Source organism: Neopsephotus bourkii, unplaced genomic scaffold (genome assembly GCF_033783945.1).
Source record: "Neopsephotus bourkii isolate Nb327-2 ecotype Australia unplaced genomic scaffold, CSIRO-AGI_Nbou_v1 NB_196, whole genome shotgun sequence".
Classification (NCBI taxonomy): domain Eukaryota; kingdom Metazoa; phylum Chordata; class Aves; order Psittaciformes; family Psittacidae; genus Neopsephotus; species Neopsephotus bourkii.
Genome location: NW_026900709.1, coordinates 3524159 through 3549825, shown reverse-complemented (window position 1 = coordinate 3549825; position 25667 = coordinate 3524159). Strand labels below are relative to the sequence as shown.

General features: G+C 39.3%; 1 protein-coding gene across 1 annotated transcript; it reads left to right on the top strand.

The window, feature by feature from the left end:
- Positions 1–4569: 4569 nt before the first annotated feature.
- On the top strand, positions 4570–20546 carry STK17B (serine/threonine kinase 17b). Its single transcript, XM_061377009.1, has 8 exons — positions 4570–4635; positions 6953–7108; positions 11160–11372; positions 14702–14846; positions 15074–15200; positions 16340–16388; positions 17742–17921; positions 19860–20546. Exons 2-8 carry the CDS (start codon positions 6987–6989, stop codon positions 20140–20142), a joined length of 1119 nt encoding a protein of 372 aa, XP_061232993.1. The 5' UTR covers positions 4570–4635; positions 6953–6986; the 3' UTR covers positions 20143–20546.
- The last annotated feature ends 5121 nt before the right edge of the window (positions 20547–25667 follow it).

Sequence of the window (25667 nt, the reverse complement as noted above, 5' to 3'; positions counted from 1 at the left end):
CTTTGGAAATCAACTCTTTTATTAAGCCTCTGAATATATTGTAACATTGTTCTTTAAATGAGTAGCTCTTCCCTCTAGATCATTCTATGTCCTTTGCAGTATTTTAAAGCCTTTACAGAAACAACAAGGTACTCTCGGCTTACATCACCTTTTCTAAGTGCCTTCTGGTGGCCTATGGAGTCTGGCTCCATATGTCATAAACCCTAATTTTGGAAGCGGAGAAAGCAAGGATTCTGTGGCTATGTACAACATAATTTGAATGAAAACTGCATTATGAACAAAAACTATGGCAAATTAAATGCATTAAAGCAGCAGATACGACAGTCACCATGTTGGAGAGGCCCAGGCTTCACATGAAAGTCTGGCTTTTGAACGGAGCATCAGAACTGGCAAGGGCATGCTTTGGCAATAACACAGAGAAGCACTGTATTTTTGCAGAGAAACATCTTCAGGGAAGAACACATTTTTCTGTCTTTAATACAAGTCAGTGCCCCACACCAAAGATTTCCTTCATCTTTTGTAGCAGATAATGCTAGTTCCATGAAGAGGTACTGGTCTTCTTTCAGCACTTAGGCAAGGGTTCTCTCCACCGGGACACAGTCCAAAGAGACCCTTGCTCTAGAATGGTTAAATGGCCAACTGTCACTTCTCCTGTGTGTTATATGAACTCTTTGTGAAATCTAATATTGAAGTAATATTTCTATTACTTTAAAACGTTTTGTAGAAAGCAATTTTGTGTTACCTAGCTGCTAGCAAAGTGATGCAAGCTCATTGAAGTCATTGAAGGGGAAATGCTGTGGGAAGAGGCTTAGAGACTTGAGCCCTTTCAGATTCTGCTCTCTGCCATCATTCTTGATGTTAGAGAGTTTATCCAGATCACTGATAACTGACGCCCTGTATTGAGCAATTACTCATTTTTTTCCAAGTCTGTATCCATCTTGTGCTGGGTGACACTGAGGCAGTTGTTGTAAGCAGTGACTGGGTGAAATACAGAGACTTTGCCCATTGAATTGATGATTGCTTTTTGCTCTTATTTCCCTGTACAAAGGTGGTAGGATTTCTGCAGAGATTCTAGCACAAAGAAAAAAGATTTCTTTTTTTGAGCAACTTGTATTAAATAAAAGGATAATTAATTTTGGATGAGAGGGGGTATCTGTATTCAATGACTTGGTCATGGCCAGAATGGATTACTGCAGATATGGCAAGAGGCAGTATGCTGATTCTGAGGGGCTTGTGGCAAAATGTCATTGTGTGCTTTGAATATGTCATGGTTTAGGGTGGCATTTGGTATCAGGGAGGTTGCTTCAGCTAACAGTGCTTTTATAGATGTTTGGGGTATGGGCAATCTCTATAGGGTAGTGATTTGGGGGGGCAGGGGTGTTGCTTATTTTATTCCCATGGAGAGAAACAACACTCAGGGAGTACTGGAGTATCCCCCCTAAGACAGACAGCTTTATGCTATGATCTGAGATGGACTGAATCAGCACGTTTTTCAGCTAGCCTACTACTCTGCGTGGTGGTCTGGTGTGCCAGCCCCATGCTCTTCTGCCAAGCAAATAGCTGTGGGTACTTTGCACAACGGTCATCCACTTTGCAGGCAGATTTGCTCTTGCTTCCTGAAGGCTGCAGTAGCAGAGGCAACATTTACAAGACATGGATCTTTGCCCATGGCTTTTGAACTGCAGGACTCTGAAGATGCTCAGGTAAGGCCTTGTTTTGAATGTGTTGCTGCATTACTTAAGCATGTACAGCCCTGGGGAATGGCTATGTCACAAAGAGGCTTAAAATACTGCTAGAGTTACTCTTCTGCCTTGTGTTTTTTGAGGCCTTTTTTTGTCCTATGTATCAGGGTCTTGACTAGCCAATGTCTTGCCAAAGAAGTTAACACAAGTGAGTTGGAGTGGGCAGCTCAAACATTCTCAACTTCCGTCTGTAAGGCTCTTAATGTTGCGCACTTGTCCCCCACTCAAGTGCCACAGTTACCTGCTTAGAAGGGTAGGTTGCTGTCTATTCAGTCCACACTTCATCAGCCCTGTGACAGGTCTGAGTGAAATCAGCACGTCTGGAGGGAACTGAGCTTCTTGAACAATGTTAACTGCCTAGAACACCTATGGTTCTAATTAACATGAGCTGTACACCACAGCCTGCCTTGCAGATGGATAATGATCGAGAAGAAATAGTTCTGTTCACAAAAGCCTCTAAAGACTGTTAAAAAACAACTTTGTAATTGAGGAAAGCAAGAGAAGAAGTTACTAATAATGGGAATTATGATACTAACACCTGTGGGATAATTAAAAACATAGCAATTAATGACCAGATGTACGCATTAGTAATAAAGTATAGATCATGATCCTTTACTGTGGTGACCTTCAGCCTAGCATTCCCCCTTCTCCACCCTTTGTTTGTCATTCTCTGTGGTGGTGTATCTAAGTAAAATTCCAAAGTCCTCTGGGTGGAGTCCTGTCAATTATACCCTTCTGCAAGTGCCATACATGTTTCTATGGCATTACATAAACAGATAACCACGACTACAATAACATCCATGTCACGGAGCGTTTCTGCTATTTATTTGGCTTTCAGAACTTAAAGGGAAAGTAGAGCAAATCCTGGCCTTGAAAAGGATTGGTGAAGACACACAAGCAGCTAAGGAGGCAAACATAAGCACTGTCATTTACTTCTTGGCACTATGTGTTATAATAACCTAGAACATCTTAATTGTAGTCATGGTTTAATTTCACTCCTGTGGATCATTTGGTATGTTTGGAATGCTGCTTGCTTTTCATACTGCTCAAAGAACACCTTAAAACAAAACCAGTCTTTTCTACACGTTGTATTTGTGTTTGAAATCGCGTTATAATGAAGAAGGGCACAGCCTGGAACTCTGCAAAGATGGTGGAACTCTGTGGGAGAGAGCAGAGATTTTGGACATGTTTTGTCAAAAATATCCACAGCTCAGAATACTAAAACCCTAGGTGTAAGGGAAAGCCAGCAGGAGTTACACTTGCAAATCACCTCTGGTTAGTAGTAGGGAATTCTATTGTGCCAGGAGCACAGTGTAACCATCCCAAAGTCTTCCAAAGACTACTTGCAGTTTTCTCAAGCTGTCTCACCTTCATTTATACTCCTCTAACTAATCTTAATGTAAGCATTGCTGTGACAGCATGACTTGGGTACCGTACTCGCCGTGCACACTGCAATTACCCGTTTCACTGGCAGTGCCGGGGCATAAACAAAACTAACCAGGTAACTCTTAATGATGCACTGCTGAAATTAAATCTGTCGCTCTTAAACTCTTACACTACATGACTATTACTGCCTTTATAGCAAATAAAACGGATGTTTGCAAATTTCTAGGGCAGCTGGTTAGATTGCTTCATGAAGGAAAGCAATCTGACAAACAAATTGCAGCTATTTTAGAACTCTTTCTAATTTTCTTATTTCTAAATCATGCTTGAGGCTATTTTATATCCTCAAAAAGGGTCTTTGCAACCACAAGTTAAAGTCTTTTAACTTTCTTATTTTTCCTTCAGCTCCCTAAAGCCAGAGGCTCTGAATACCCAGTTGCTACTTACATGCATGGAAAAACGTGAAAACCAGGCTCTGTACTTGTAAAAAAGCACCCAAAAGTAGGTTTGTTCCCGTTTGAACATGCATGTGCAAATGTGCGTCCTGGTATATCTTGTTCATTGGTCCCAGACAGTAGTATGGTGGTTTGGGACTTTGTGGGCTGCGCCATGAACGGAACGTAAAAAGCCCATCCTCATCAGTCACTGCTGGTAAGCGCACACAGGGTTTGTCATTGCGGTTGTGGGCTCTGTCACATCCTCAGCTGCGCTAGACCAGAAGCGAAAGGAAACGCTGCAGACTTCGCGGGGCTGGCGCGGTGCAGCTGCCCTCAGCATCATCGCACCCCATGCACCTTGCGCTTCCCGCTGTGCAACGCACACCGATAGCCCTCACTGCAGTGCTGGGACTAGCAGATACTACCGCTGCACCTCGCCCAACCCGGCGGCTCTCTGCACCCTGCGCTCTCTGAGGTGGCGAAACAAAATGGCTCTGCCACAGCTGCCCCGGAGGCGCCGGCAGCCCACGGTCCCCCACCGGCTCCCACGCAACCGGCCGGCGGGGCCCTGCACCCTGGGGAGCGAGGCGGGAGGCAGCCGGTTTGCCCCAGTGAGGTCATGCAAGGCCACAGCTCCCAGCACCGCGGGAGGTGAGGGAGGAACCGCGCCTGGGCCGCGCCGCCGCTGCCCCCTCAGCTCGCACGAAGGCGCTGGGGGAGGCAGCGGCGGCACCTGCCGCTCCCTCCCGCCTCACCCTCAGCCGCCGCCGGCAGCGGCCCCGCCCCGCCCCGGCTGCCTTCGAGGGTCGAGGGCAGCCGGGCGGGGGCGCTCCGCGGTCGGAAGGCGCTCCACCAATCACCGTGCAGAAGGCTGGCCCTGCTGGCGCGGATTGGCTCTCTGCTGCCGAGGTGGGCGGGCGCTGCCGGGGCAGCCACATCTCCCGGGCTGCGCTTTTCAAACGCCGGCTGTGCGGGTGCGGCGGTTGGTGGGGCGCGGGCAGGGCTGCGGCGCGGCGGGGCCCTGGCGGAGGTTGCTGCTCCGTGAGGGGCTTCCGGGGGCCCTGTGGGGAGAGGTGAGTGTGCCCGAGCCGGCGCTGCGGCTCCCGGCCTCGGCTGCCGCGGGTGAGGGCGGGCGGGTCCGGTGGTGCGCTCAGTGGGCGGTGGGAGCTTCGTGCTGCTTCTTCTGTCCGCTCTCTCTCCCCGGACTGCGCTAGCGGGAGTCCCTGTGGGTAGGGTTGGGGTACTCGAGGCCGCGTCCCGCCTGACGTCCCGCACTCGGGCGCGGCCAGTCCGCACAGGGCAAGGTGGAGGTGAGGGAGTGCTGCGTTATCTTTCAGACCCGCTCCGGTGGGCTGCCGCGCAGGTTGCCACAGGGCTCAGCGTCCCCGGCGGGTTGCCTGGTGCCGGCCACTCGTCACACCCGGGAAGGTGCGGGCCCTGCAGCGGCGCGTCGTGCCCTGGTGCTGCTCTTTCCCAAGTCCTTCTTTGCTGGACGTGTTCCTAGTCCGGAGCCAGCACCTGACCTCTGAAATAGTTGAGTGAAGTGACTTTCTGCCCAGTTAAAGGTAGTTCAGGGGTAGGTTTCCTCTTTAATGGGAAGCTTGCAAATTTCAGTGAGATCCGTGCTTCTGATGTTTGTTACTCAAGTACGTGTTGCAGTGTGCAACAGCGCAGGTGTCTCTTTCAATTTTGGAAATAGTGTATTAGAGCTTGTGCCGTTTTTCATAGCTAATCGGATTTGAAGTTGGATCTAGTTCTCTTGAATAGATTATGTGTCTGACTGTGGTTTTCTGCCTGCTATGACTGTATGTCTTTCCTCTATTATTGATGATACCAAGCTATAAAGAGGAGATGGTGTGCTTTACCAGAGAAACAAATTTAATTCAACATAAGACAGTAGTTCTCTTTAATAGTCACTCTTTAAGGAGAATGATTGAGATCTTGCATAGTACATTTGATAATAGCAAGCTCTTAATCGATGAGGTCAATATCTAATATACATAAATCTCTTTATGCTAAAGTATTGCAGTAACAAGATAACTTTAACTGATAAACTGTTTAGTGAGTACAGCTCTGAGGAGAGTCATGTAAAATTTCAGGCACCTGAATCAGTCTCTTACATGATAAGCTGCCATATAACTGGGGAAAACGGAATGCATATTTGTTTTAAGAAACTGTTTCATGCTTCTCATGTGCTACTTTGACGATATTCTTAAACTTCGTGGGGTTTTTGTGGGTTGGCTTCTTTTTGGTCTCCTGCTAAAGCATGAATCATGATTTAAGTCCCAAATAGTTCGAATATGAATGTCCGTGTTCCAAGAAGTGGTAATTTGAACAGTGCTTGATGGGTGCTGGATTATATTTGAATCATAACTAGTTTGAATGCTCCCTCAGAAGTTTCTGATGCTGCACTTCTGTCATGTGAAGACTGGAAGTGTATTTCTGTAAGCTTGTTAACTGTATCTGAACTGTAACTTGCGTGTGATTTCTTTTCCATCACTAGTAAAGGTAAACTTACATAGTAACTTAAAATAAACCATTAATTAAGGAACTCTATCTTGCTTTTGCATTTTGCCTGAAGCAGTGCTTTAGGCCTATAAAAGTGAATGCCAAAACCCAGTATTCTTACTTTTTTTAACAGTAGTAGAAATAGTGTGGGTGGGTGTATCTCCATAATGTGCTGTTCTACTAGTTTATTAAGGTAATTTAATCAAGATTACTACATCATTTGGTTCTAAATGATCTGAATTTGCAAAGAGGATGTTGTCCATTCATGCTGCTTTCTGGCAAATAATCTAGTGTTAAAATGAAGCTTAGATGAGCTCTGAGTGAGTTTAATAAGAATGTGAATCTTCTCACTGGAAAAAAAACCAACCCTCTTTTTCCCCTCTTTGGTTAGCTGTCCCTGCTGTGTTACAAAGACCAAAAGGGAAGGAGTTTTGGTTAAGTCCCATAGCAATACCAGTTAAAAGTGTGAACTTAAAAGAACTGCTGGAAGTCACCAAGAATCCAAGGGAGATTTAAAACTTATTTTCAGGAAGCTTAAAAAAAAAAGTATATATCATTAATAGTTAAACAGTTATTAGCATTTTTACTAGAACTGAAGCTTATGCCTAATATGTTACAGATATGGTCGAGGCAGGGGGGGAAAACTGATTCATCTCAAAAGTTAAAATAATTAAATACAAATCAGTTCATTTTCTTAGCATGCCTTGATTAGTGTTCCTTTCAGATTTTATTTTTACGGAGGTTGAATGTGGTGGTTTCAGGTCACTACTAAACAAACTTAAAGCTGTTGTAGTCTGACGGACCTAAACTCTAGTATCTGTATACTTTCCTGTGCTGAAATTATGGAACACCCAAAACTGAATTGTTTTTTTTTTTTAACAGGTGACTGGTAGAAGTGGGAGACCTGTTCCTGACCATGTCAAGGAGAAAGTTGGAGAATAAAAGCCTTCCTGGCTTGTTAGCTATGTCTCTGCACACACAGATCAAGACAGACAATTTCCACAATTTTTATATGCTTGAATCAAAAGAGTTAGGAAGGTGAGATTAATTCTGTTTATTTTAGTAAGAGGCGTTTCTGTTGCAAGAGAATTATTTGTCCAATGAGAGACCTTTTCTGGCAAGCTTTTATGGTAGTAGATGGGGAATGAAGTATGCCTCTCTTCTTCTTCATTTCCTTCTTTACAATATTCAACAGGTTCTCTGGGGACCAGGAAAAGATACTCTGAGATGCAAGTTTACAGCCTTTTCCATGTCAGATTTAGCCTATTTTCATAGGAATGTAGATCTGGGATTATGTTCCTTTGCTTCCCTCTCTAGTCACAGATTGCCTGCCTTCCAGGTACATAAACTAAAGAAGAGATAACATAGGGTAATACTGTAAGAAAAGAATGGGGATTTTGAGTTGGTTGTTAGGTTGATTTTTTTTTATTTTTTTTTTAAGTTCAGCAAACAAAGACCTTTTCTCTCCCCCTTTCACCCTCAAGCAGTTAGTCTAAGTTTCTAACAACCTGCTGTTTCAGAGTGGTTTTGTAGCCTATTTCCCTTGCTCATGTTTGCAGTAGTAAAATAGGAAATAAAGCCAAAGGAAAAAAAAGACCTGTTGGTATTTATGGTACAGTTTTAGACATCTGAGTCGATGTGTTTTTGAGGTCACTGGGATAATTCATACCTTGAAAATAGTCACTGAATTGGGTGCAAAGCCATGCAAACGTAATGCCATGATTGTGTTTTCAAGCTCCTTGAACAGAAGTGGCATGGCTCAGTCTCACAGTTCTTGTGCCTTGCTGTGCTACATAGCAATCTTTTGTACCTGCAACTGATTTTGTCAGCAGAGGTGCTCCTCTGCATGTGATTTTTGTAAGCTCTTCAGCCTTCATTGCTCTCTTGGGGTTTTGCTTGTTTGTCTTCCCGTAGCATGTGCTTTATCTGGTACACTTCTATAAAAATGCATGTTGCAGCCCTTAACTTTTCTTACCCCTCTGTCAGTTCTAGTTTTAAGTTGTGGGTGCTACAGAAGCAGTTTATATGCACCATCCTCTGTGCTCCAGTATTGTCAAGCAGCTGGATTTTCAGATTATGCAACCTTCGAGATGATGTCTAAAGCAAACAAAAGTATTGATTTTGTGTGGATTCCAAAACGGAGTCTTTAAAGCTTTCTGTACATGCAAAATAAGGCATAACAAAAATAAGTGCCAAAATCTAAAGAAACACAAGCAGAACAGTATGTTTTCCAAACATACTTTTGACTTTTCCTGGCCTAACAATGTCTGGGTTGTTTTTTTTTAATGTTTTAAGTATTTACAACTGTCTAAGTGATGTAAAATTCACCTTTGTAGCTTCCCCAAAAGATTTAACATGCCTTTTCTTTTCACTTGCAATTTTCTTTTTCCTCTTCATATTACTTAGTAAATGGTTCTTTTGTTCTTCTCTACTTAAGCCTCCCAAGTCCCATTTCTTCCTCCCACACCCTTATCTCTTAGGTCCTTTGCTATTTAAGACTGACTCATAAAGCAGGCAGGTTCTGTTTAGTCGGTTAAGTAGTTCTTGTCCCCAGTATGTGGATGGCTTGGCTTCTTTTGAAGTAGTTGAATTTCTGTGGTTTCTAACTTGGGATATCAAAACAACTTGAAATTGTTTCTTATCTCATAAAATTGGGCTATAAAGTGTGTGATGGTTAAGGAGTTACTTTGCAGGCAAGGAGGAGTGAGACCTGCTTTGCATGCTTCAGTGAAGCACCTCAGATACGGCATTTTGCATTTCTTGGGAAATTCCACTACTCTAAAGCAATATGTTTTGTCTAATAATTTTATCTTAGTAATTGGCACACTATAAATGCAGTACAAAGAAATGGAAATTCTTACATGATTGATCTGAAGATACTGCTGACCCTTTAAAAGCTGTTACACTCAGAGCAGCTAGAAGGAAGATATGCAGAAACTTATCAGGGAACATCTCACTGCTCTCATGAAACTCAACCAGTTCTCCTTTTTTTAATTTTAGAGAAACTTTTGTGGTTGATAGGGTGATGTGATGTTAAAACAAGAATGTAAGCTGTGGGGGAGTATCTTAAACTTGGCTGTATTGCGAAATTCAGCTCAATAACTTAAAATGGTCTGCAATAATAAGCTGGTTTAACAATTTTTCACAATTGAGAAAGAACTTGGCCTTTCCAGGCTTATAGATAGTTGCTAAAATCAAGAGTGTGCATGTACCAAGCTGTAAATAGCTTTCATCTCCTAAATTAATTTTGCTACTGACTTTAGAAGTTAACTTTATAAATTCAGTGCTTTAAAAAAGGACTATAAAGGACTTAAAAAAGATCCTATACTAATTCAGACTGAAATAAATGATAGCAAGAAGCTGTTTTGTTGAATATATTTCTGGATTAAGTGTCAGTTTGTACAAATGGTATTTAGCATGGTTATTTGCAAATGGAAATACCATTTTTCATGAAATGCTCCTACCTTTTTTTCATTAAATACTGAAGTCTACAGATTTTTCTCTAAAAAGCCAGACATGACTTTTTTTTTTTCATCACAGACTATAGCAGTAGGACAAGGGGCAATTGGTTTAAGTTAAAATAGGGGAAATTTAGGTTACATATAAAGAAGTTCTTTACTATGAGGGTGGTGAGGCACTGGAATGGGTTGCCCAAGGAAGTTGTGAATGCTCCATCCCTGGCAGTGTTCAAGGCTAAGTTTGACAGAGCCTTGGGTGACATGGTCTAGAGTGAGGTGTCCCTGCCTATGGCAGGGGGGTTGGAACTGGATGATCTTAAGGTCCTTTCCAACCCTAACTATTATATGATTCTTCATATGTTCCTTTCAGGGATTGGGGTGGTTTTGCACCAGAAGGGCAAAACCCTGCAGGGCAACATAGTCCTTTCTACTAAAGGAGCTAATTTAGTTGAAATTAGCTCAGCTCAGATAGCTCATACTGAGCTTCTTCATAAAGTTTGTTTTTATGCTGTGGTAACAAAAAGTATGCATGGAAAAGCCTTTAAAAAAACCAGCCCAGAAGTGTAGATGCTGTTCTTTGTGCACAGTTTCAGAACTGTTTTTAGAACTTTATGCAGTTTATTTTAGCTCTTCAAGCTCTGTTTGTTTGTTTTGGGTCGGGTTTTTTTTCAATCATGTTTTATCATTTGAAAACACTTTGCAAGTATGCAACTAGGCATTTCTGGGAATGCAGAACTTGTGATTATAAAACATTGTTTTTTCAGTTTATAACTTGGCTTAAAAAAACTCCATTTTTTCCCCTATTTTTTTTCATTAAAGGTCAGCTTGGTGTTTTAACTACAGAGTGTGGTTTTCTCTTATAAACACTTCTTTGCCAAAGTACATTTTTGTTTCCATACTGAAACAGTTGGCTCAGAAAGAAAGCAGCACGTTTTGTCTAACTGTAATTGAGGAAGAGTATGCTAAGTACTGGTGCCTTTCTGTTAAGATGTTTCTAAGCATTTTGTAGATGCATGGGGTTTTTTTTTTAGTAGTGTTGCATGATCCATGAGGGTAAATTTTCTTTAAAAGTTCCTTCACTAAAGACTTTCCCTCTGTCCGCAGCATACAAATATGCTTTATTTTCTGTGTTCATCCTCTACATTTCACAAGTTTTTGCTTAGTTTGTTACTGTATCCTGTAGGTACTATAATGTGGATGAAGGTGTTTTTTTATATAGTATTTCCAGTCTGAAGCAAGTCCTAAGCAGCCTGACAGAATCTCATATCTAGCCATGCTTTAAGCAGGAGGTTTTGCTAGACATCTCAAAGAGTCCCTTCTAACCTGGGTTGTTCTAGGTTTCAATGATCCTACATTGAGAATAACCATGTAACCTCATACTCTGATTTAATCTTAGCTAGTCTATATAAAGGGAATTGTACTGGGTCTTGTTAAAGCTTCATCTAGCTTAGTATCCTTTCTGCTACAGTGGCTGAATGTGAATGTCCAGGGAATAGTGTAAGAACAGGCCAATCATGGCATTCCCCTGTTAACTTTTTTCTTGGTTTCCAGTTATTTGTCATGCCTTTTTACTCCTAATGGCAATTTACATACTTTTTATATCCCTTAACATTTTCCCTTTTATTTTGTAGAGGAAGATGTGCTGTGGTTAGAAAATGTATAGCTAAATCCACAGGCCAAGAGTATGCAGCTAAGTTTTTAAAGAAAAGAAGAAGAGGTCAAGACTGCAAAGCAGAGATTCTTCATGAAATTGCTGTGCTTGAATTAATGAAATCTAATCCTCACATAGTTAATCTCCATGAAGTCTATGAAACAGCAAATGAAATCATCTTAGTGTTGGAATAGTAAGTATGCCTTCATCCGTGTCGCACATTTGTAGTTACAAATCTGGCAATATACTCTTTAGTTTTTGCATGAGTTGCCTGAACACCTAGAAAGAATTACAACAGCACAATATTGTGTTAATATTTCATTATGTTATGCTTTGTAAGCTCTTAGGGACTTTTTTGGTATAACTTATTTTCATGTAAATGCAAGAGTTGAATCAATTGGCGTTAATTGGAATCTTTGGTTGTGTATATGTGTTTTGTTACATCCACAGTTAATGAGTTATGTTAATATGGAATAAGGCATTAAACATAGATCAAAATGTATAGTAGTTCTGCACTCAAAACATTTAAAAAACGGACTGAAACATTTTCAGGTTTTTTTGCAAAAAGCTTTTGAAAAATGAAGAGTCATTTTCCTCCTGCACAACCTTCATAGGCTATTCCGTTCTGTTTCAAATTGGAATAGTTTTTGTGCCTTTAAATACTTCAGGTGGGTAATTTTAATTAAAACTTTCCTGTTTAATTTGAGCAGACTTTTTCTTCTGTTAGCTGGATTTTTGTAAAAAGCTGTGATCAATGTTCAGGTCAGGGTGACATGATGGAAAACCTGAATACAAACTCTAGGGTGGAATCATGGTTTTAGTCCTAAAGATTTTTATGCAAGCTGGCCAGAGAGGGTGTTCTTGAATCTAGAAAATGCACAGTGCTTTGATGCATTGTAAATCATACTGCCCCACTGTCCCCCCCCCGAAAACTAGCCATTGTTACTAAATATGCCGATTTCAGAGAAGCTAAGAGCTGAGCATGTCCATGTTCTGTGAATTTTACCTCAAGTCACCACTTGAGGTTGTCTGGTGTCTGAAAAATTACAGTTCTTTTGTGGATTCTGACCTTCTAAATGTAGTGGTTTTGTTGTTTTAAAAGTGTTTGGCTTTTGGAGCTGTTTCCTTCAAAATTCTGTATCTGTTTAGATGTCCCTGTCACTTGTCATTAGCTCTGAAAACAGGTTTAATTGGGGGATTGAATTTGAATTCAAGTTATCTATCATACTTCCTGTATGTGTAAATCTTTGTGTGTAATGTAAGGAACAAAAATGCAGTTTGTGAAACTATTCAGGAAGTCTCTCTCTAGGATTTAAGTTTCTCATACAAAGTATTTGAAGAACTGTTAATGGTGGTCTGCATGCACCATGACAAATTCCTTCTAATCTGCCACAGAATGTAGCTTTTTTTCCTGGAAGTAGGTGATCCCTAACATACTGTTTGTTGTTCCAAGAAGGCTAAAATAATAAATAATGTAGAAGTAAAATCCAGCTGACAAGTTTTGAACTTCTTGCTGAGAGCAAGTACAAGTTCACATAGAAGCCATAATGTTTTTGTGCTTCTGTTTCAGCTCAGTTGTCTTGCTTGTTAAAGGTCTGTAGTAAGACAACTTCCTTACGCTGCAGTGATGTTAATGGTCTATTTTATAGTAGCGTTCAGAAGTCTTGCAGTAAGTGTTCCTGGTTCTTCTGGGATAAGCGAAGGGCTGATTATGCTTTTAGATTCTGTCGTCTGTAGCAGAATATGTATTTTTGTTTGTGTTCTCATTATCAGAACTCTGGATTGGTCCTGTAAAAGAATTGCAAGAAATGAGTCTCTTGCTCATAAAATAGTTAATAAGTATATCCCTTCTAGCTGTGTTTCTTCTGTTACATGTGGCCCCTGGTGGTGTTGGGTTGTTCCTGAGCTGTACCTGCAGGTTCAAAGTTTTGCATTGTGTAGGATTCTATTAGGTTATTTTTCTGAAGATATGTATTTATGTGTGCTACAAGTCATCTGGTGATCTTTCTGTTCGCTTTCTCAGTTGATGCTGAATTTGCTTGTTAATATCTTCCCTGAACTGGGGAGCCAAAACCAGAGTATTGCATTCTAGCTGTGGTCTAGTGAGTCATTTTCCTCAGCCTGCCGGCTATGATGCACTTATTACAGCCCAAATTGCTGCTAACCTTTGCTGCGTTCAGGTTGCTGGCTGTGAGGACTCCCAAATCCTATTCAGCCGAGCTGTTCTTGCTCTTTAGTCATCTGTATGTCCACCCATCCAATCTGTAATGTCATAACTTGGATACAAGAATACTGTGGGAAACAGTGTTGAAAACAGTGCTAAAGTTGAAGTAAATGACATCCACTGCTCATCTACATTTTGTAATAAAGGCAAAAGGAGAGGCATTACTGAGACCTTGCGTAGCTCCAGCAGGTCAGTGACTGTGTTTATCCATGTTGTCCATCATCTAACTTTTTAATACATTTATCATTTTGTGAACAATAAAATTCAGACTTACTGGTAGGTAGTTTTGAGGCGGCTCTTTATCTTTCAGAGAGAGTATCTCCAGGTAGTTAGAGCAGGCTGAATAATTATGTCAAACCAAGCACGAAAGGAAACAGCTGACGCTGTGGCAGAATATAGAACTATAACTAACCACATGCAACATGGTTATTTCCATGCTTCCTTTATGTTGTAATAGTAGGGGGTTTTATAAGCAAACAACAGCCTTTTTCTGAGGAAGACATATTTGACATCCTGTGTAAAAACACGGAGCTTGTCAATCAGATTTGTTGTTAGTGTGGCAATGGTAGATTTCAATGTGACGGAGATGAGTCCTTGTATTTCTGAATATTCTGTGTCTGCCAGAGTTCTGGAAGAACTAACTGACTAGGCAACTGCATATTTAATCATCAGCAGCATACTAGATGTGCTTCCTGGTACCTCTCTGATTTTTAGTCCTCCATCAGAATGGCAGGAGCTAGGGTGGCAAGTATACAGTTCCCTCTTACTCCAGAAATAACCTTCGGCAGCTCTTGACTGTTCATTGTGTTGTAGTTCATGCATTTACACCACAGCCACATAAGGAAAAATAATGGTTTTTACTTGCAAATTCAGACTACTGCTGGGCTTTCTTGCTTTGAATTATTAATGGAACTCATCAAATGGAAGAAATTTTAGATTTGGCTTGAAGAGAGACTTCTTCTGGTGCAGAGTGATAATAGAACTCACCTTCCTGAAGTATCTTCACACTCGCTTACAGGAAAGTATGCTTGACAGTGCCAAAGCATTATGAGGTTGTCTGCCACAAAGTTCTGTTTCATTATCTCAGAAAAGCATAATCAGATTTTTTTTCCTCCTAAGTGCTTATATCATGTGTCTTGGCACAAGGGTGTATTTAGGGGAAAAAAAAGTAATAATAATCCCAGCCTTTCTGGGAAAATGCTTATATATTATATACATTGGTACTATGCATAAAATTTTTCCTCACTTAAGCTTGAAAATTCAGACTTAATATGTAAGTATTCTTGAATGTGTTTCAGTGCTGCTGGAGGAGAAATATTTGACTTGTGTGTCCCAGATCTGGATGACAGAATTGGGGAAAGGGATATCGTAAGACTTATAAGACAGATACTTGAAGGACTTCGCTGCTTGCATGAAAATAACATTGTTCATCTGGATTTAAAGGTGAGGCTGCAGCAGAGGTTTTATTTTAGTACTTTATATTTGATTTAGTATTGTGATAATTTGTTAAATATGTAAGAGAAAATAATGAGAAAAAATATACTAGTGATTAATTCTTTAAAACTTAGTAATAAGTATTGCATAATAGAAATTGATAAGTCATTTAGTAAATTGGTGAGTTTTGCTGCTTATGTTTTAATTAATTGAGAATCAAATCTTTCCTGTTCTAGCCCCAGAATATTTTGCTGAGCAGTGTCAATCCTCTTGGTGATGTCAAAATAGTAGATTTTGGTATGTCTCGGAAGCTTGAGAATTCTGGTGAACTGCGGCAGATCATGGGAACAACAGAGTATCTAGGTATGGAAAAGTTGCTTCACAATCTCTGATGTATGGTTTTGAGAAAGCAGAAACACTTCATATAATGTGCTTATCTACTTATCAGTCATTACTGGAGAAAGAACAACAGGATAGGGCAACATGTTCTCAGCTGTTCTTAGAGTAGACTACAAATATTTCCACTAGAAAAAAACCCACCAAAGTATATCAACAAGTGCACCTCTGATTTCTTGCTATAGTATTTACTGCTGCTGTGATGCACTCTTAAATCAACAGGAAATTTAGGCTGTTGTATTTCAACTCTAATCAAAAGAATTTAACATTAGCATGCACAAAGAAATGCTCTTTGAATGAGGAATGCTGTTCAGTATGATGACTTAATGAGATAAAAATAATCCTTGGAATGGGAAAGATTGCCAGTAGCACTTGGCCCTCTCCGAGGGGCAGATTTCCATAATGATTTGCCTACGCTCAGTTTCAAGACCACTTGAATCTGTAGTCAGCAACTTGTTACCTAGCATATAAGGAAGAAGTTTTTTACTATAAGGGTGGTGAGGCACTAGAATGGGTTGCCAGGGAAGTTGTGAATGCTCCATCCCTGGTGGTGTTCAAGGCCAGGTTGGATAGAGCCTTGGGTGACGTGGTTTAGTGTGAGGTGTCCCTGCCCATGGCAGGTGGGTTGGAACTAGATGATCTTATGGTCCTTTCCAACCCTAACTATTCTATGATTCTATATGCTAACAGCCACCGAGCCTAAAATTGTCTTAGTCATCTGGCTTTGCAGCCTTAGCATGCTGAAGTCTATGCATTCCCCTTGGAAAGCTATACACTTGAAAACCAGTTAGAAGACTATATTATGTGCATGCATCTGATTACAAAATATCTTGGGATTTAGAATATGTACAGAATAGACTTTAAGCTGTATAATGCCTAAAGCGTGCCTATTAGTGTGAACCAATTAAGCATCAGTGTTTCTAATCAAATTGAAATAACATTTTTCTACCCTTGTGGCTTGAAAATAGTAAACTTGATTATTGAAACTGCATGGTTAGATTCATAATGGTTGGCAGAATACCTGCCAGAAATGTAGTGTATGAATATTCAAGGCCACTTGAATAAATACATTAAAGTGTTTTTATTCTCTCCATCTCTTTATCTAGCTCCAGAGATCTTAAACTACGATCCCATTACCACAGCTACAGATATGTGGTAGGTTGTATATGATAATTCATTTTATCGAGGTAGTCATGACCATTTAACATTCCAGACTGGAGCCAGATCCAAACTCTGCAGATCTATCTGGGTTAATTCTGTTGGGTTGACCAGAAGAGGTCGAGCTGGGAGGGGAAGGAGCCCTTGGGATGTAACTTGGGGTTTACAGGAATTACTGTATATGGGTCTGTTGCACACCTAGTAGGGAATACAGGTGGCGTCTAAGCATGCAGAGTCTAGGTATTTGTTCTAAAGGAAAAATAGCTGATTGGATAGTATACTTTGGGCATTAGCTACTCTTGGATGACTTGTTTCAGGTAGCAACTGCTCTTGGACACTCCTCCCTCCCCATTTTTGTATCATTAAATAATTTTACTATACAAATTATAAGTGTTTTAACTTCCTACCTCTTACCTTTAGAGCAGTATCTGCAGAATGTGTCATAAAAAATGAGACAAATGTCTTAAACTGATCCACAGCTTTATTAAGTATACTTTTGTAGCCTATTAATTTTGTGAGCTGTTAGTGTAGAGCTACCTTTGAGATCTTTCCTTAAAACATTTTTGGGCATCTAAATAATGAAGTTTTAAAAGTTGCTGTGATCTAAAATTAACTCCTTGAAATTCTCAGTTCATAACAGCAATTGTATCTGTTTGTGAATGGTGTTTTTTTTTAATTTATTTGCTTGCTTTTTGGAAAAACACACAACCAAACTATTGGTGCTGTACTCAGAATGACAAACTCAGGATACATATTCCCCCCCTAATGAGGACTAAGGTTTGATCTGTCAGGTCACAAACCCATTTTTATTACTGATCAAGAAACTAAGATTTATAATAAATCACTTGATGTTGTTGTACTCATGCTCATGTTCTTGGGGAAAAAATTTCAGCACGAGGATATTGTTACACAACTTGGGATGTCAATTATACAGAAAGATGACTGAGCCTCAGTCATTGTTACTTCATCCAGAATTGTAGTGCAAGATAGACTTTCTAATTCACATGTAAATAAAACCTATCTTGTTGCAGTTCGAACATCCAGAATTGCCCATAAGAGTGGGCTGTGTAAAAGCGGTGTATTTCCTTTTCCTATCAGTCTCAGTGGGAGGAAAAAGTTGTATTGAAAGCAAGCGATTTTCAGAAATCCTTTTACTGAGATACATACATAGCTTTCCTTGTGTGTGTATGTCCTTGAAACACAGAAAACTGAGGTGTCGTGTGATGTTTCTAATTCTCTGACTGTGGCATACATCAGGAAGTTAGATCTGCAGGACAATAAATATATATAGGGTATATTGTTTAGGTGTATCCTAGTAGGATTATTCATTGTGGTTTTTCTTTGTCTCAGGAACATAGGTGTAATTTCATACATGCTGCTGACGCAAGAATCTCCATTTGTTGGAGCTGATAATCAAGAAACTTACCTTAATATATCTCAAGTTAATGTGGATTATTCAGAAGAAACATTTTCATCAATTTCACAGCCTGCCAAAGACTTCATTCAAAAACTCCTCATAAAAAATCCAGAGTAAGTAACAAACCTCCCCCCCCCCGGCAAGAATCTTACCTTTTATGTTCGTGGAGCACCTAGAAAAAATGAATGTTAATTTGGGAGCTTAAGACCACTGATAGGATCAGGCAAGCATTTCACAATGCATTGGTGAGGAAATGATCTCTGGTTCACTCTCTGGCTTTTCTTACAGTCAGGCTTGTGCTTTGAGCTTCGTAATTTGGGTTTCTTTATATTTTCATTCAAAGGACAGCTTACTAACAAATCTGATGAAATATATTCTAGAAAGGTCACATTCTTGGCTATAATTTAACCTTTTATTTTGCAATTTGGAGAGACAAAATGCAGTCTCTTTGATGCTGTGCTTTCTTGTTTCCTGACTTATCTTTAATGCATCTTTCTATTTTAATATGTTTTGTATAAAAAACCCCAACTTGGCAGTCTTCTGACTGAGCAAACAGTCTTCAAGAATACATGGTTCTGCCATGTCCAGTCTCTTAAAAAATGTTCTTGATAAAAAGTACAAAGGTTTTGTTTGTAAGGCATGCTTATGTAACTTTATAGACATTAACCATGTCTGCACTTGCTGCATAGTGTTAAATTTGGATATTTTTTTTTAGCTGTTGCAGCAGCAAATGTAGTGAAAAGCAGCCAACCAAAAAAACCCCACTGCCACATGCCAAAAAAAAACCCCAACCTGAACCCCCCAAAAACACCACCCTAAAAGATATATATGGGGGAATAGTATTTAGTGGAGTCAGTCATGTTCTACTAGGCATGGTCAGCCACTACCAATTATAGTGCTAAGTATTGTCATTAGTGGTGAGACAGTAGTCCCTCTTCTTCAGAGAGCCTGTGGCAAGCAGAAGTGTTGCTGTTTAGTTGAGAAAGAGATTCTTTGATGGGAGGGGACTGTGGTATCTATGAAGTACCTACTTTGATGAAATAAGGACTATATAAACTCATATCTGAAGAGTCCTTTCTGTTTTGGCATCTCATATAGAGGGTTTGTCAACATCTAGAATAATTCTTGAGAACCATAGTATCATGAGGGAAGCAATTATGAGGAGCCTGATTCGATAAATGTTAGTGTGGACCTGGAGGATGTTTGACATTGTCACAGTTACTACTCTACTTGCTTTCTTTCTTCTGGGCATCTTGATGTCTTCGTTATATCCTCAGTAACCTTCCTTCCCATTCTGATTCTTGATGACTATACCTTCTTAAATCTTAAGATAAAAAATGTGTCCTGAGATAGTCAGCTCTGTAAAGTTACAGGTCTCTGACCAAAAAATATTCACATGTTCTGGTATCCTTAAGGACAAGTAGCAGACTCTGGTGTATTTCTAGCAAGTTCTGTGGAATTTAACAATGCAAAACATGATGAAAACTGTAGTAGCGTTATACTAGTTTATCCAAAGGAAAAGTTTGTGTTTTGTTTGGTAGTAACTACACTTTGGAAGGGCTTACGCCACATAAATTGCAAGAGTAAAACACTGCTGAAGTTGGATAGTGTTGATGACACCATGTTATTTGGCCCTCCTTGAAAACTTAATGACTGAATGTACATTAACCTGTTTACAATGGTCTGTGTAAAACATAGGACTTAAAAAGCATAAGCTCAGGCACGTTTATATAGGCAGTGTTGAAAACATTCCAATGGACTATGAATACCAGCTGAGAAACACCTGCTCTTTGTTCTGGTGAAAAGTTAGCAGTTCTGACATTCAACAGTAGGGAAGGCTGTCAACTAAAATTTAGATGCATGTTGCCAATACTTAACTATGGTGGAGTCTAATGTGTTTTGTAGTAGCTGTGGTACTGGTGGAAAACCAGGAGTATTAACTCCTTAGTGCCAATTCTGCATAAGATTTCTTAAGGTGTCAGAGCTATTTAAATATGTTTTTAGTATTTCTGAAATGAACTTAAGGAACTTCACCCTTTTCTCTTTCAAAGGCAAAGACCCACAGCAGAAGCCTGTCTTTCTCATCTGTGGTTGCAGCAAGGGGAGTTCATACTCTTGTGTAGCCCTGAAGAAACTTGCTGCTCTTCTCTAATGCCAGGACACACCACAAAATGGTCAGAAGAGCGGAATGTAAAATCTAGTTGTAATGGTACCTGCAGCAACAAGGAAGACAAAGAGAACATTCCAGAGGATAGCAGTATGGTCTCCAAACGTTTCCGTTTTGATGATTCGTTGCAGTATCCCCAAGATTTCATGACAGACTTCATATGTTAATGTGTAATACAGACTTTTATAAAATGGATTTAGCATAATCTGTTCCTGTGGCGAATATAAGATTATAGCTTGCCAATTTGTGCAGCATTGGCATACGAGAAATGCACTTTGATTCTTTTATGCTGGTGCTTCCTTTTCTGTCCATTGCTGGCAATGGATTTAACTCCTGAAAAACTGGGGTTGGTTGCACCAGTAAAATGAATTATTTTTTTTTTTAAGAAGATTTAATTAAGTATTTTTGCACTTTTCAAGTTTTAGTCCAAAAATCATGCCAGAGTGAACAAACTAAAACCTGAAGATGAGTTTGTTTCAGCTTGAGCTTTGCCAAACAGTGGTTGAATACATGCATGCTTTTATGACTAGCCTTAAGAAATCAGTGTAAGCAGGGAAACTGAATCTAGCTGTCCTACTGGGCTTACTTATGACCATTCTCATCACTTTAAATGGGAGCTGAAGTTGGCATGTTTTGGAAATATGGTACATCTGTTGGGGCCATTTGCAAAACCACTTTCTCTCTAGGATCATTAGTAGTTAAGGAAATGTTTCGGCCTTACTGATCTGGTCCACTTAGGAATTATAATGCATACTCTGTGTGTTTCCCAACAGGAAAATGAGTTGTATTTCTGCAGTGGTGAATAGAAAATGGGTAGATTATCAGTCCTTGTGCTAGTGGTCCGTTGCTTCTTATCAGTAAGTTATATTTGGAGAGGATGAGGGTCCCGTGCTAATCTGAATATTTGATAAAACTAGTGTGCTTTCATAAAACCTCTGAAATAGCATCATCTGCCTATACTGACCTATTCCTCATCTTAAACAAAACCCCCAGCCAAGCAAACAAACAAACAAACTGCAAAAAAAAAAAAAAACAAAACCCAAAGCACCCCACAACCAAACAAGCCAAAAAGCCTCTTGAAGAGTTAAACTGAAAATAACTGGTTTTGCCAGTGAAGCTGCAATTAAAAGCTTTTCATTATGCCCCTGTAACATAGAAGTGCAGTGCATCTTTCAGTCACATATTGTTATCCGTAATAATTTAGCTTCATGCCTGCTCTAAGAAATGGACTGCAGTGTGTTAGTGTTTAAAGACAAACTACTTAATAATTGTTTAAAGCCTTTAAATTTGGTTTGTTTATTGGTTTTATTGTGTTTCGTGAGGGGTTTTTTTTGTTTTTAATTGTATCCTTTTCACTTCCTGTTTCTAGGCTCTGAGGAAATAATGCTTATGTCAATTTCAAGCAAATACCAATCATGCTTTAACAGCCTGAAACTAATACTGACAAGATAAAATCTTAATTGTAACACTGAGGCTGGAAGTCCTTTTGTGTAGGGAATGTATTGAAAGTCTTGTAAATAGTTTAAAAGTAAACAGCACTTTAAAATACTTCTGGGATTTTCCACTCCTCAGAGCTTAGACTTAATTGTCTTTGATTTGGATTTGGGTTGTTTTGTATAATAAAGTATCACAATCTGAAGTGCGCCTGTGGGCTTGTCAATAGGCAGGTTGAGGTTCTGGAACAACATAGGATTGAGGTGAACATAATGAATGGTAAAAGGTTGTATTTTACCTTTCTTCACGCAAGGAAGGAACAGGGTTTTTTTACAAAGAGATTTCAGTGTAAGGTATCACCATAAACCGTGGGGGAATTCAGGACTGTTGTCTTTATTTTGGGTGACACTCGCATTGACAAGTGAAAAGTTCACCGAGATGTAAGGCATGTAAGACTGTTTCAGCTTACTTTGTCAGAAGAAGTAGAAGTTTTCCAAGACTTAATCTTGTGTGAAAGAAGTAAAGAATATATTCAGCACATACGAAGCTCAGGTGCCTAGGTATAAATGAACCACACTGAGTCTCCTCTGTATTACTTACCATGTAACTTTATCAGTAATACTGATAATATATGTAAAGTGATTTTGCTGGAGGCAGTTGCTGAATTGTATTCAGGTACCTTATACCCTTACTTTTCAAAGGCCTTGGCTTTTCCTAGTGGAGTCTTAACCTTTTGTTTTTTCCACCAGCATGGAGTCCAGTTTGAACCGGGTAAATTAAAAATACAAACTTTTGTACATACTGAGAAGATAAATTTCATTTAAGGAAGAAAATAATCAGAAGCTGGTAAGGTAAAGGTAGAAAAGTGTTTATAAAATTGTTACAGTTTAAAATACATTACTGATCTGGAATTGCAACTGGGAAGCTTGTGAAAGTCTTCGTACAGTGGTGGTCTATTTTTAACATCTGAAAAATAAAGCTGAAAACATACGCCAGCACTTTATGACAAAGTTGTTGTTCTTAAGATTTTTATCATGGTATCTGTTGTTTACATTTCTTACGACTTTTGGAGCTAACTTATCTGTAAATTAAAATAAAATTTGTCTTATCCAAGGAACTGAAATTTTGAAGACTTTATTTGTACTTAAAATATACATTGAATCAGATTTTCTTTGGATCAGTGCATTTATTTAAAAGTATTATCGTTCATGCAAACTTCAATTGAATGTAAATACATACATTGTAGACAATTGTTAGCCCATCTTGCTTCCTGCCATATTACTGGGAGTTACCAAGTGTAAACGAGTGATGAATAATATTTTTAAGATGACTGAAGTCATCTCTGTGCAGTTCATGACCTTTTTATATAACAAAAAACAAAATAAACTTTGTCTGTTTTTCAAAACTTCTGTGTTTTCATTTCTTCACAGACTCAGAAAAGGAATTACACTCAAAAGAGGTGGTAACCTTTTGTGGCTTGGATAATGCATTTTCTACAAAGGCATGTTTCATTGACGAAATGAAAGCTTTCTCATGGCTAGAAATGCACAAATGGGCTTTATTTTTAATGAAAGCAATAGTGTATTAATGTGCTTGGTCTGGGGTTGCTTGGTTTGCTGCATTAAGTTCAAAAGTTGCCTGAATATTTATATTCCCGGTATTGCAGGTTCTTACCAGCATACCGCCTGCTTTTTCTCTTTTGTTCTAAGGCATCTAAGAAACTTCTCTGTTCAGTAGTGATTTGAGACAGCTTGATACTTCTGCCTTCTCAGGAAGTCCTTTGAAGGAAGGAGACATGTTAGAAAAATGCATCATCTAGGTAACAGCTGACCACCTTATCAGGACAGTTGTGCTTGTACTCTTGCCAAGTAAGGTAAGTTATTGCTGGAAAAAAATATTGTAAAATTGGTGCAAAGTAGAAGTGTGCAATTACATATTTGTTTCAGAAAGCAATCATCCTGTGCCTTAAGAACCTGGCAGCTGACAGACTTGAAAATACTGTTTGGACCACTGAGCATTGGAGAAGTGAGATACAGAATGAGTCAGTGTGTAGGAAGTCTACCAAATGAATGGTAGCATCGTAACGCTGAACTGCTGAGTCACCTACTACTGTGTGAGAGTATAAGGAAATTTCTTAACTAAAAGCAGGTACATAAGAATTCCTACGTGGTTAGCCCACGTAGTGATTGAGGAATACAACTTTGAGACACAAGCTGAAGGCATCTCAGAAATGAGATTCCATTGCATTCAAACATCTTGTTCCATTTTCATGCTAGTTAATATTTTGCAGTCTGCCATGTGAAACCTCTGGGGAAGAAAAAGGCCCTTCCTGAAACTATTTTTAAGGAAATACCCAAATCTGAGAACTTTAATTGTTGTGCACACAGGAATTATTACAGTTGTTGTACTTTCAGACATTATTTATTTGCTCAAATCATAACGTACTAATCATGCCAGTACTTTGGTTCAAAATTAAAGGATCACTTTTTTCACTTTAAAAAGAAAACATCTGGTCAGGAAAACACTGTATGAAGTATTTTGGCTTATGTTTTGAATACTTTTTTGAATACTTTTGCCTTTGCTTGAAGAGAGAAAGAAATGTATTCTTGAATACCCTAGAATTTAACTGAGGCATCAAGGTGGAATAAAAACCCAACATTACTGAATGTTTCAGAAAATGAAAACAGCGATAAAAATATCACCTATGGCTTCTCCTCCTTCCTGGGTTTAATTTTACTGTCACTGATCCTTTTATTTGTCATCCTTTCACCATTTTATTCTTGTGTTCATATTCTTATTGCTGAAGTTAGATTTAGATTGTTTTGTTAGGTATGACTGGGGGATTTCAGACGAAAGTCATGTTAACCACAGGAAGGCAAAAAATTAGCTTTAAACCATTATTTTCTGCTGTGTCCTGTGGCCTTGGAAATGCTGATTAAAATCAGCTGGTATTGCATTTGTGTTAGTCAAATGGGTTTAACTGGTCACTGCAGGAAAAGAATGAAATGGGGGGGGGGGGAAGAATGAACAGCAACACATGTTTGTAGTTCTCTGTAAGAACATTGTTCTGATAATGAAAAATACTGTATATACAAATCAGATTTTCTCTGTAACATTCCTACTGTTAGCAACCTAACTGTGCCTTTCTTCTTCTAAAGTGTATAAGCATGTGAGCTATTTCCAGTTTCCTAATCAAATGATGAAAAACTAAAATGTCACTTTCTAGGAAAAGGAGTCACAGCATCCAGCAGTATGTGGTGATGTGCTCTAAACATGCTACTGCCTTCTGTAGATAGAGTAGATAGTAATTGAATCATTCAATATTAAACAGAAATAGCAAAGATTTCCCTTTGCATGGTTTCCAGCTAGACTGTTACGTATTATAGCCAGTACAGTGTACAGCTTGTTTGAATCTCCCTAAGATATGTTGAGTATGAGGACATTTCTCATTTCAAAATCAAAACCAGGCTTTGGTACTGTTTTAGAAAATGACTGGGAATTCCAAGTGATGTTGGATTTTCTACAGCTGGACAAAGCAGAAATACCCTACTGTTCTTTGCCTGTGGTATTTTAACAAAGGGACTTTTATGATTAAAACTTGATAGATGGACTCTTATAAAGCTCTATGTACAGTTCACAAGGTTGGTTACAGGCCTGAATAATTTATAGGGATTTTCCAGTAAGCTAACTCTGCTGTAAACTGTAATGCTACCTTTTTTGTACTGCTGTGAGAAATGTAACAAAACCTCTCATTTGAAATTCACAACCTACATAACATGGCAACAGCTCTTTCATATCCTATTGAAATCCAGACCTGGTCACAGTGAAGTGTTAGAAGTCATACACACCATACCAATTTATTTAGATAGCTCAAAGCATCAAATTCATAATGCGAGGAACACCCATTAACTACCAATGAAACTGAAAAAGTGTTTATTTTCTTGTACTCTTTGATATACTGATTGGGGGAGGGGGAGGAGGGGAATAGGCTGTTTAAATCCCAAGTTGATTTTGCACATGATGGCCTGATGCACAGTGCAACACCTGAAGAAGTATTTGTTTGCTGTTGTGGTTTTGACACTCCAGCCCAGCCATTAGAGCTGATGAAGATTTCGCAAGCACAGCTGAGTTCTGTTCCATGTTCAGTTGGAGCACGTCTCAGTGCCTTGCCTAAAGACAAGCACCTGTGTTCACTTATTGATACATATCGCTATATTTAAATGGTGAGACGAAACACCTGCCTGACGAGCAGTGAATT

Excerpts from the sequence above, each read along its gene's own strand:
- STK17B (XM_061377009.1), top strand. The coding sequence starts at position 6,987 with ATGTCAAGGAGAAAGTTGGAGAATAAAAGCCTTCCTGGCTTGTTAGCT. Across the intron at positions 11,373-14,701 it reads ATCATCTTAGTGTTGGAATA|TGCTGCTGGAGGAGAAATAT; the intron begins GTAAGTATGCCT and ends AATGTGTTTCAG. Across the intron at positions 16,389-17,741 it reads ACCACAGCTACAGATATGTG|GAACATAGGTGTAATTTCAT; the intron begins GTAGGTTGTATA and ends TCTTTGTCTCAG.